Genomic DNA, 11524 nt, shown 5'->3' with positions numbered 1-11524 from the left:
GCCTTCTATTGTCAGCATCCATCTTACCAACCATGGCAACAAATTTTCATCGAGGTAAAATGGGTTTTGCATATTGTTCTTCGGGTCAAAATTCGATGGAAAAATGCAAGTGAATGAAGAGTTTGATATGGGTTTGTACTCCTGTGTTGTTAATGAGCAAAGTGCTATCTATGTTGAAATGGGGGTACTCCCTCCATAGGTCTTGCATACACTTCAAAAAGATGGGTTTCCAATGCTATTTTTGGATAGTGATTGCCTGCATTAAACTTTTTAGGCGAGACGAGTGTGCCACCATGATGCACTTAAAAGATGTACATCTTCAAACGAAACTAGGGATGTTTTAAAGAGATAAAACATGCAATAGTTCCAAGGATGCACTCGGTAGCAACTGCAACACATCAAAATGCATTACAAAAGTAAGAAAGTTTTCATTTCACATTATGTACATGCCATGACACAACAATGTCTCTACTTCTACAATCGTAAGAACCAACCGATGTGTGATTCACATGAATATTGAAAATTCAATCTCGAGAAAATGATCCCTCTTTGCTGATAAAAAAACATGCAAGCAAAGAAAAGGCAAACAAAATATCATCACCATCACTAGTGCCTTCATTGATGTCTTCATTCTTAGCCTTGCCTTTATCCTCCTCGTTGACATCACCTCTCTTTTCTTCTTTCTTCTACTCTTTCTACTTGTGGTAATTCTTCTTAATGTGGCATTCAATATCATTTTGTCTTAAGAGTTACTATGATTTCTACATTACCCACATTTCCCAAGACTTTTCCTTGAATAGCTTTCTACTTTTGCCAAGATCGAGAGCATTACTCTTCTTTCCCTGATTAATGGACTTGCGCCTATTCTCTTCTAAAAGCAAGTGGCCAACCACAACGTGAAAGCTTAAATTACCGCCAAATGAAGAATCTAACCACTATCACAAAGTGTCCCAAGATGAAGGTAATGAGCATAACAAAAATATAGATTTTGCCTCTTCATTCAAGTTCAACATTTCTGCATGTAGATAGCTAAAGCTAATGTTAAACCCATTCAAGTCTTCTATACTCTTTATATACAGCATAAAAGGAAGGAGAGACCCTCCATGTGTCACTCACTGCTTTACTCAAGAGAAAACCTCTCTAAAAATGCAAAAGGGAGAGTAAGATTGTAAGAAACAACAAGCAACTTTTCGGCTTTTGTGAGAATGTAAAATCAAAAGAATTTCTTTTTCTTTAGTAGTAGAAAGTGCTTTAGTCATAGAAAGTCAAAGACTTTCTCCTTTACATAGAATAAATGTATTGGTTTAAATGCACATAACAAAAAGGAGATAAATTTAGTGGAGATTTCATTATTTAATAAGAATTTAATTTTTTAAGATATATTTGATTTATTCTTTTCAAGAGGTTTTTCTCAAGACCAATATTGACAAAAAAAATGTAAAGTTTTTATTTCTTTAAAGAGATTGAAAAGAAAAACAGCTCGTGTGGTGTCGACTTGGGGTAGTTTCACTTTGAGAAAATACATGTGAATGAAGGAGTAGTTATCCATGTTATTGACCATATGAGAGACGCATTGCATGTGTGTGTGTGTGTACGTGCACGTGCACACGAGAGAGAGAGAGAGAGAGAGAGAGAGAGAGAGAGAGAGAGAGATTTTTCTTTCGAGCTCATACGGCTCAGTCTCACCAAGGACACCCTTCAAACCCTTCAAATCTCTTGGGGGGTCACTCAATATTTATGCGACTATCACGTGAGTACAGCAAAAGGGATTTTTTTTCTAATAGTTTCACATACCAAAAAGTACCATAAAATGTAATTGAAATTTATTTTTTTATAGACTGAATTGTATGTCAAAAATTCACTGATTAGTCATAGAAAGTCAAAGACTTTCTCCTCTACATAGAATAAATATATTGGTTTAAATGTACATAACAAAAAGGAGATAAATTTAGTGGAGAATTTATTATTTTAATAAGAATTTAATTTGTGAAGATATATTTGGTTTTTTTTTTCAACATTTTTTTTTCAAGACCAATATTGATTTATTTTTTTCTAAGTTTTTATTTCTTGAAAGAGATTTCAAAAAAAAAACTCGTGTGGTGTCCACTTGGGGTAGTTTCACTTTGAGAAAATACATGCAAATGAAGGAGTAGTTATCCATGTTATTGACCATGAGAGAGAGAGAGAGAGAGAGAGAGAGAGAGAGAGAGATTTTCCTTTCGAGCTCATAGGGCTCCGTCTCACCAAGGACACCCTTCAAGCCCTTCAAATCTCTCGGGGGAGTCACTTAATATTTATGCGACTATCACGTGAGTACAATAGAAGGGGTTATTAATTTTTTTTCTCACATTTTCACATACAAAAAGGTACCATAAAATGTAATTGGATTTTTTTTTTTTAACAGACTGAATTATTTATAAAAAATTCACAGATAAGGAGTTTAAAGTCCTTGAACGCACGTGATATAAAAAATTTATATTTAGTGACACACCAAGTCAAATTTCCAAGATAATATGGTTTTCTTAGAGTAATAATGTATTTTCAAAAGGGTAGCTAATATTCTTCACCCATAGAAAATAAATAAAATGCCCGACAAAAATCAACCCTCACATTGGTACCCCAAATAGGGAGAGAGATTGCCAAGTTAACGTATCTTTTACCCATTCTTGGATATTTTTTCCTTTTCTGTTTTTAAGAGTTAAACCGTGGAAAATTCCTAAAAATCAATTAATTTTCTAAATTTTGATAAGCAAAAGTGTCTATAAAAAATCAACCCCACACACACATAGAGGAAAATGTTTTAGCATCCAACGAATGACGCAGCAAGCATAAGAGAGAAGAGGAGAAAGAGAGAATAAAATGTTTAAGGGTGTAAGAACAATCTAAAAAAAAGTTAAAGTTACATAACAAGTCTTTAACACTTGAATATCTATGGGAAGGAAGAGGAGAGAGAGAGAGAGAGAGAGAGAGAGAGAGAGAGAGGAGAAGAAAAAGAAGAAGAAGAATAATAATAATGATAATAATTTTTTTAATCCCATAGGAACAATCCCAGAAGATATATATAGCAACTTCAGCGAGAATAAAGTTGTTTTTGTTTCATCTTCTCTCTCTCTCTCTCTCTCTCTCTCTCTCTCTCTCTCTCTCTCTCTCTCTCTCTCTCTCTCGCTCTCGCTAAAGGCTTGAACTTGAGACCATCGAATAGATCTTTGAGATCTCATTGGATCGCTCCTACAACATTTTAAATTCTTCTTTTTTCAAGACGTGTGTGTGTGTGTGTGTGTGAGTGTGAGTGAGAGAGAGAGAGAGAGAGAGAGAGAGAGAGAGAGACCAATCATAGCCATCTATACTTTTCTTTACGGAGATTGAAAAAAAGGAGTTTGCTCATCCTTTTCATGCATTGACTTGAGGTCATCACTTCAACCGCAATGCCAATTTTTCAACTACTATACTACGATGACAAGTCATATATGTATACACACATGAGCTCCATGCAAACTGCTATCCATCTAATACATGTGTGTGTGTGTGTGTGTGTGTGTGTGTGAGTGAGTGAGAGAGAGAGAGAGAGAGAGAGAGAGAGAGAGAGAGAGAGAGAGAGGGTTGCACGCGGGGGGGGAGGGTACGAAGGGAGCATAAAAGTTTTGAATGTCATAGTTATTGTACTATAACAACAACAAAAGGCTTCAAGACCTATGCGACAAACCTTCAATATAAGAAGAATACACACACACACACACACACACACACACACACACACACACACACACATATATATATATATATATATGTATGTATGTATGTATGTATATATACACACACATACATACATATATATATACATGCACACACACACACACACGTGTATATGTATGTATGTACATATCTTTATACATATATGTAGTGTGTATATATGTGTGTACTCAAGTAGGGTATGATACTCATATTCTCAAACTTTCAAGGAACCTAATGTGTACACAAAAAGAGGTTGTCCTACATTGCCTCAATGTCCAATTGCACATTTAATAGGGCAACAGTAAGCCAAATAGTTGGTGTAGTACAGATCGTGCGCAAGGAAATAGGCTCAAGCTGGTTGAATACAATCTGCTCTCTCAAAGAGGAATATGGTTTTGTAATTAAAGGATAAAGATAGATAGAGTTAAATGGCATGCATGGTTTAAGTCATAGCCTCAATTTTACACCACGTCCTTCAGTTTAGCATAATGACCAAAACTCCTACAAAATTAAATAGTTGAGCAACCTTACTTTGCTTTCATTTCGATCCCATTTTAAGATCTAAATGATGTGAAAGTGTACATGAACAAATAGTGTGCACCTTATCATACTAAGCTGCTTATGTATTGTTGTGATTAGTTGATGACGTAAACCATTACCATGCTTGTGAACATAGATAGAGATTTAAGAGAAGCATCTAGAGAGCAGCATAGATGTAATCACATTCTTAATATTAAAAGAACGTCATCTCATCTTTTTGAAACTTGAAGCTTTTCTGGTACATTGGAAACTATGAACCCTTATATTTTCACAACTCTACTCTTAGACATGAAAAGTTTTATATTTACACATTGTAGCAATTATGGGCCTTCATCTTTAAAAACTTGTTGGCTTACCCAATTTGTACTTCTCGACTTGGTAGTAGCAGTTTTGTCAACTCTAGGTAGACCAAGGGAAAGATGGTATTGTTGCCATATAAGAAGTTATGATGTACACTGCTACCATGTCTTGCTCATAAGAAAGATGCAAGGATAGAAGTAAGTAAGAGAGTGGAGTAGAGACGTTGAATTCAATTGTGTTCCTATTGTTGAAACCAATTCTAGAATCCACTCCATTTTCAAAAGAAGCTTTATTGTTACATTGATTTTAGATAGCTTTCATCTCTATAAGAAAGATGCAAGGATAGAAGTAAGTAAGAGAGTGGAGTAGAGACGTTGAATTCAATTGTGTTCCTATTGTTAAAACCAATTCTAGAATCCACTCCATTTTCAAAAGAAGCTTTATTGTTACATTGATTTTAGACAGCTTTCATCTCTTCACACCATGCTAACTTACCTAATCTGTATAATCAACATTGGTAGCATTGCTAAACCAAGATACACCAGAAGGAGGAAACTCTCTCTCTCTCTCTCTCTCTCTCTCTCTCTCTCTCTCTCTCTACCACAATAGAAGTAGAGCACTCCTAAGTTTTTGGAACAAGGGCTAGTACCTTATGAAAAAGAATGTCTATCAGAATCTCCCAAGCTTGGTATCAAAGAATGCTTTGTAGAATCTTACATATATTTATGTTTGCTAGAATCTTCAAGAGGTTGTGTAATGCATTACTTTTAGAAATGCAATAGAATATACATGTAGGAATAGAGTATTGATAGTGTTTCACTTGGAAGAGAAGATATCCCTACAAGAATAGAAGCGATGTTTCTTTGGCCGCAGCAACGCGCGGGTCACATACTAGTATCTTATAATACTAGCTTCTCATAAGAACTACAAAGCTTTTCCAAAATGACTCGGTCTTCATTAATAATTGTAAACTCATTCAAGTCTGTACTACAAATCTTTTTCAAAATGATACTAGCTTCTCATAAATTCTACAAAGCTTTCCAAAATGACTCAGTCCTTGTTAATAACTGTAAACTAGATAGATCTATAAAATGTAATCAAGTTGTGGACTTTGCCATACATCGAGCTCTTTCTTGTGAAAGAACATCATGAATCTTCTATCAAGAAGCCCTTTGTCTGTTACAGAAAGACTTGCAAAGGTGAATATAAATAAAAAACTAATGGTGCACGTGTGACCATGCACGAGGCACAATTATTTCAAAACGTAGTGCTAACTATGCAATGGTATGCATAGGGTGACCACTACCTTAGTTGAAGTTAGAAAGTCAAATTTGTAGCATTGGGACTAGCCAGGATTTGAACTACCCACCTCAAGAGGGGCACGACGCACAAATTTTAGGCCTTGCAAATGACCCAAGTCGCAGGAACGCGAGGTGAGACAGGTACGCGCTTCAAAGGTCTGTTGCTCGTCATGTGTGTGCCTAGCCTTGACATTTGCATCATGTGTGAGCTCGTGCTCATTTTCTACTGCCTACTAAAGAAACATGTGTATGTAGTATATATGTTCACAAATTGACCTCATGACCCCACAAATCATCTGCATCAGAGCCTGCGCTTCACCTTCCGGCAGTCGCCGACAAGTAGAATTCCCGCCCCTGTTTGTTTGCATTTAAATCTCTCACATTCGCATGGCTTAATACATTGCTAAATGCTGTTACTGAGGTTTTTCTTGTATTCAAAGCAAAGTGCTTGAGAAGATTGAGGTCGTGCAAGCACTCTAGTTGCGTGCGTGCGCACGTTTTAACCATCATAAATACTTGGGTTGTGTATACTCGGAACATATCTGCTCATTTTGCATACACATTGGTAATTTTGCACAAAAATAAGAATTTTTCATACATATTGGTACTTGGGTAGCAAGCTTTGCTTAACCACCGCAGTAGGTTAGAATGTGTTTGTCCGGCACAAGCTCAATTCTTGTAGCCATTATGTCAAATTTTGTTTTGCAAGAAATGTTTAGCTTCAAGAAGACATCAGTATAGATTGGCATTGTGGCCAGTACAGCAAAAGTTGTGCGGCCCCTGCTGGCGCAAATTTTACTCTGATTATCATGAGTTTGAATCCTTTGAAAGCACATCAAAGTCACTCACAATCCATTCAGCTGTCTGTGGTTTCTGGCTTATGTAGATCTCTGTGCCTACATCGAGTGAACTCCATTTTCTCGGCGCAGCTGTTGTGTTTGGATCCTGAGAAACATGACCAATGAAACTGGTTCACTTATATGCATGTATATTTGTCCTTGCAATTAACTACATATATGCGTGCAAGCGGTTTCCTGCAGATACATGTGTGTGTGTCTGTGCGTGCGTGCACACACTTTTTTACTATTAGTTGATATGTCACCATATTATGTTGATTTGTTTTTTGGTACATCTGTATGTGATATGCTTTTGACATCTGCATATGGGTAATCATGTGGTGTGTGTGTGTGTGTGTGTGTGTGTGTGTGAGAGAGAGAGAGAGAGAGAGAGGGGCACCTGATAGAAGAAGAGACGCTGAGAGAGCCCACCGACATCAAGTGTCCATGTCCTTGGATCCCCTATCCAACCTTCGCCTTTAGTAGAGGGATATCCATGAACAGCCCATTCAGGATGAGGCAAGAGTTGCATAAGCTCTTGAGGTTGTGGGTTACTATAAGGGTCGCATACACTGTGGGGCTGTTCGGCATATCGTGCATTAGGCGGCACACAATAGTAATGATAGGCAGCGTAAGGGAAACGTGCCGTGTCAGTACGGTGTATACGTTCCTTTGTTTTTGCATCGACATGGTAAGGAGGGCACATGGAGAGTGCATTTGGTTTGCACCAGTTGTCTGTGTTGGGGTTGATTATCATTTCACTATACCTTGTAACATCAGAGCTTGTGTCTCCGTTGCATTCACTTCCGTCGTTCTTCCAGCATCCACCTATGTCCATGAGGTAGAATTGGCTGGCAGAGCCACCACCTTGAAGCACGTCCAAGGTTAGTTTCGCTATGAAATTTGGAGACTCTGGCACCTGACAATATTGCACATTGTTAAGGCAGTTTAGCACTCTGTCTGATGAACAATCTCAAGTATTTAGGAGCTTGAAATGTTCAGTTCTCTCTTTGCAAGGTAGGATCTGTATGAGATGACTGGTACTAATTAACTGCCCTTTTGAGGTTTTTAAGCCACACTTGCGCGCGTGTGCACACATAAAACAAGCCGAAGCAGGTTTACTATCCAGTACTCAATGCACTTACGTATACCATTGCAACCTAAATCAAGCAAAGAATTTCGATAAACTAGCACGTGCATGTGAGCTTGCAAGCAAAGGTGAAAGTGAGAGAGAGAGAGAGTGTGTGTGTTATCCATGATGGAGAAATGTATGTATGAGTGCTTTTGTGTGTGTGTGTGTGTGTGTGTGTGTGTGTGTGTTTTTCCATCATTAACAAGTCTAGCATACCTTGATCATCATGCCACGAGTCTCCCATGGATATCCTCCGGAGAATCCTTGAGTGGCATCTGCCCTCAAGTAGAGCATCAACCAGGGATACTTATGGTTCACCCTGAGCACATGGTGAAAAAGCCAAGTCCCACTTTGAGGATCCTTACTCCAATCCACTTGAAAATATGAGCTATCAGCACTTATACTCTGATTTACTAGCCCATCATCCAAATCATATGTGCCATAGAAGCTACCGGAGAGGCTTGGTGCATTCTCGAGCTCGCACCCGGCATCACTACAGTTTGCATTCTTTAGTCCCTCTACGGTGGAGTGATTATGAAAGATTCTAGGATGGTTCATGCAACCGCGGCCGAAGCACGGAAATGAGCTCTTCTTGGATGCGGTGAGATGCTGTTGTGGTATGTGGTGTTGCTTTTGTGCGCCATCTTTTGTATCAGTTGATATGTGCGCATTTTGTACCAAGGAGGGCAGGATTGTGTTTTTAGCCCCATTATGTGTGTTGCTTTCTTGATGTTGATGTGCAACGCCGTTAGATGCTTGGGCAAATTGTGAGACGTCACGAGGGAATGCAGCTTGTGGATGGAGCGACTTGAAAGGTCGAGAGCTGGGGGCGGGCGCAGGTGCGGATGTTACCGGGGCCGCTTTGGACGGTGGCGGGGGGGCTGTGGATGGGCACATCCCGGAGCTGACATCAAAGTTGCCATTTTTGAGCATGATCATCCAGAAGTGCCAGGGGCCCAAGAAGGAGCTGGTTTCGCACAAGGAGGCCAGATAGAGCTCTTTTTCTACCGCATACTCGTCGGGCTCTGCATAGTCGACAAAGTCACCTTGAGGGAAAGCTTGGCCAGACTTCAACTCATTGTCTGCATTCTTCACGAGATGGGCAGCTTCACATGTGGCTACATGACACAATACAACAACATTTTGATCAATACTCCACTTTTTACTGCCCTTTGGGCCTATGGCAAAAAGTGTGGAGGCAGGCTAGTACTTATTTAAAGCTCATTTTGTACAGAAGTAAGCCCTCTCTCTCTCTCTCTCTCTCTCTCTCTCTCTCTCTCTCTCTCACACACACACACACACACACACACACACACACACACACAAGAAGGAAGACAGAGACATGCACAATGGGACAATACTCTCAAAGAGCATCCTTGGATGTACTCAAAACACAAAGAAAAATGATCAGCCAAAGCATATGTTGCTAACCTTAGTAACCTCAAGTATATGAAATTATCTGCTCAATACTAATTTTCTGTTTTGTAGCTTTTCTGAAAGACAAATTTCAAAGGGGTGTATTCCTTTTGTTTTCAAGGTGCTGTGTAATCCATTTCCCTTTTCAACTGAATGTGATTAAAACTATGATTAGTTTTTGATTTTTAATTCAAATTTGGAGACCCCAGGCCCATTGAGCCCGGGATGTCTCAACGAAGCGTCCATGCAAGCATTTTGGCTGCTGATTTATGATCCCATCACCCTCATGATCTCCACTATGATTAGAGTATTAAATTACTCAGGGAAAGAAGAGCACAACAAGCTGAGGATGACAATCTACTTTCTAGTATAAATTCTCACCACTAAGCAAAGAGGACAATTTTCGTTCTCTCTTTCACTTTTCAACAGTGAGAGCCTGAACAAATAGGGGGGTACCTGGTTGCTGTGGAGTGCCGCAGACAAGATCGGCGCAATCTGCATGTCGAGGGCTTGGCATCCCAAGGCCGCCCTCCTCGCCGACTCGGTTGCAGAAATTCCATGACTCCAAACCCACCCTCACTCTCTTATCTTTCATGCCCCCATCCCCCAAAACACTCATATAACTTTCATTAGCATCCTTGCTAGTCTGCGGCCAGCGGACTCTTGCATTATTGTCGACTTCCGGCCTGTGATGATGATGAGTTAAAAGATCATTGTCTTTGTTGTTGCATGCAGTCACATGATGCTTAGCTGCTTCCTTGTGCTTGATTATAGACATAACCTCGCCTCGCGCCGCGTCAGTGAAGGCCAACAACAACAGGATGACTAATGAGCTGAACCATCGCCACTTCGACGCCATATTCTGATCTGTGTTAACTGCGCAATTATTGTTGCCTCATCAACTGTCAGAAGCGCAATTAATGTGAGTTAAAACCTGTGTTTCTGTAGCAAAATTAGAGAGCCCATGAGGCGCGAGCTCTGCTAATTCCCGCATTGATGATGGAAAGAAAAAGCAAGAAATCAGAAGTTGGGTCATTCTACACTGAAAAGCATTATGATTTAAGTGCTTGTGATGGGCGCGGCGCTATAAATTATATTACGTCTGCAGGTGAGGGGGGTCGTGAATTAATTGGGTGCTTTTAATAACACAGAAAACCATAGCAAGCCGGGCTATTTGGGCGACATTAATGCTGCAAGGATTCGTCGAAAAGCATGTGGGTGCTTTTAGGACGAAAAAATCAGCTAAAGAAAAGCAAAGTGAGGGCCGAGGCGCTGTTTGTGAATAGAAGGAAAAGACTCTCTCTCTCTCTCTCTCTCTCTCTCTCTCTCACTCACACACACACACACACACAGACAGACACTCTCTCTCTCTCTCTCTCTCTCTCTCTCTCAATAGCAACTCGTAGCTACCTAGCTCATATGGAAGTTATGGATGTGGAAAGGGGCACCTTTGTAAAGGCCAAAAACTAGGGAGTCTTGATTCATATCACAAACAGCCCTGAGTGCTGCAATATTTTGTTGCCAATCTTAAGGAGCAACTTTCATTGCTGCCACCCACAATTAGGCTCATTAAACTATTCCTTGCTCCATCTTCACTACTTCACCTAACACTAGTTGTTAGGTCCTTGCAACAATTCACAAAAAACCAACCTTTGGCACAAACCTACAAATTTCTAACTAGAGTTTCATGGATTTTGATGCCAAAAATCAATCAAATACTATATTTTTATGCTCTTAAACTTTAAAACTAAAATTTTTGACTATGGATCTAAAAAAATCCATCAAATACTATATTTTTTGTGTTCTTCATTTGAATGATATATGTTTGTGATAGCCTTAGACTATTTTATACTATGATTCCCACTAACATGATCATCTTTTTTATGTACCTCGATTGAGGGTAGTGGTCTATATGAGCAACGTTGCGCTCCTTTCGGATAGTCGCTTCTATAAACATCCATCTAAATATTGTACATTGCATGTGGAGCAGTTCATCTCCTATTGTAATCAAGATTTTCCCTTGTACTACATTCCTTCACTTTTATGGAAAAAGAAAAGGTATGGATGCCTAAACTACAATTTACTTTTCTTGCAGATCAACCCTCTTGATTCTGAAGGCAACGTCAAGGTCCCAAACAAAATAATTAAACTTGGGTAAGAAGCACTCTTTCATATAGAGGCTTTCTACAAGCGTTCATATCGCTATATCTCTAGACACCCTAACAACATATGGCAAAAAAACAAACAAGGAAGGGCAAATGAAAAGA

At 39.2% G+C, this 11524-nt stretch overlaps 1 protein-coding gene across 4 annotated transcripts; it reads right to left on the bottom strand.

The window, feature by feature from the left end:
- Positions 1-6394: 6394 nt before the first annotated feature.
- On the bottom strand, positions 6395-11257 carry LOC147431434 (uncharacterized). Of its 4 annotated transcripts, none has more exons than XM_086494039.1 (5): positions 11147-11257; positions 9714-10159; positions 8058-8959; positions 7110-7628; positions 6395-6818 (listed from the first exon to the last, which is right to left on the bottom strand). In XM_086494039.1, the coding sequence occupies exons 2-5, from the start codon at positions 10114-10116 to the stop codon at positions 6681-6683; spliced, it is 1962 nt and encodes a 653-aa protein (XP_086350165.1). In that variant the 5' UTR covers positions 10117-10159; positions 11147-11257; the 3' UTR covers positions 6395-6680. The 4 variants fall into 4 exon arrangements, with proteins under 4 accessions (XP_086350165.1, XP_086350166.1, XP_086350164.1 ...); XM_086494040.1 differs by lacking the exon at positions 11147-11257 and adding an exon at positions 10706-10842; XM_086494038.1 differs by lacking the exon at positions 11147-11257 and adding an exon at positions 10668-10813.
- Positions 11258-11524: the final 267 nt, after the last annotated feature.

Source organism: Adiantum capillus-veneris, chromosome 21, assembly GCF_014529385.1.
Source record: "Adiantum capillus-veneris isolate H3 chromosome 21, ASM1452938v2, whole genome shotgun sequence".
NCBI classification, from domain to species: Eukaryota; Viridiplantae; Streptophyta; class Polypodiopsida; order Polypodiales; family Pteridaceae; genus Adiantum; species Adiantum capillus-veneris.
This window is presented reverse-complemented; position numbering and strand designations above follow the sequence as displayed.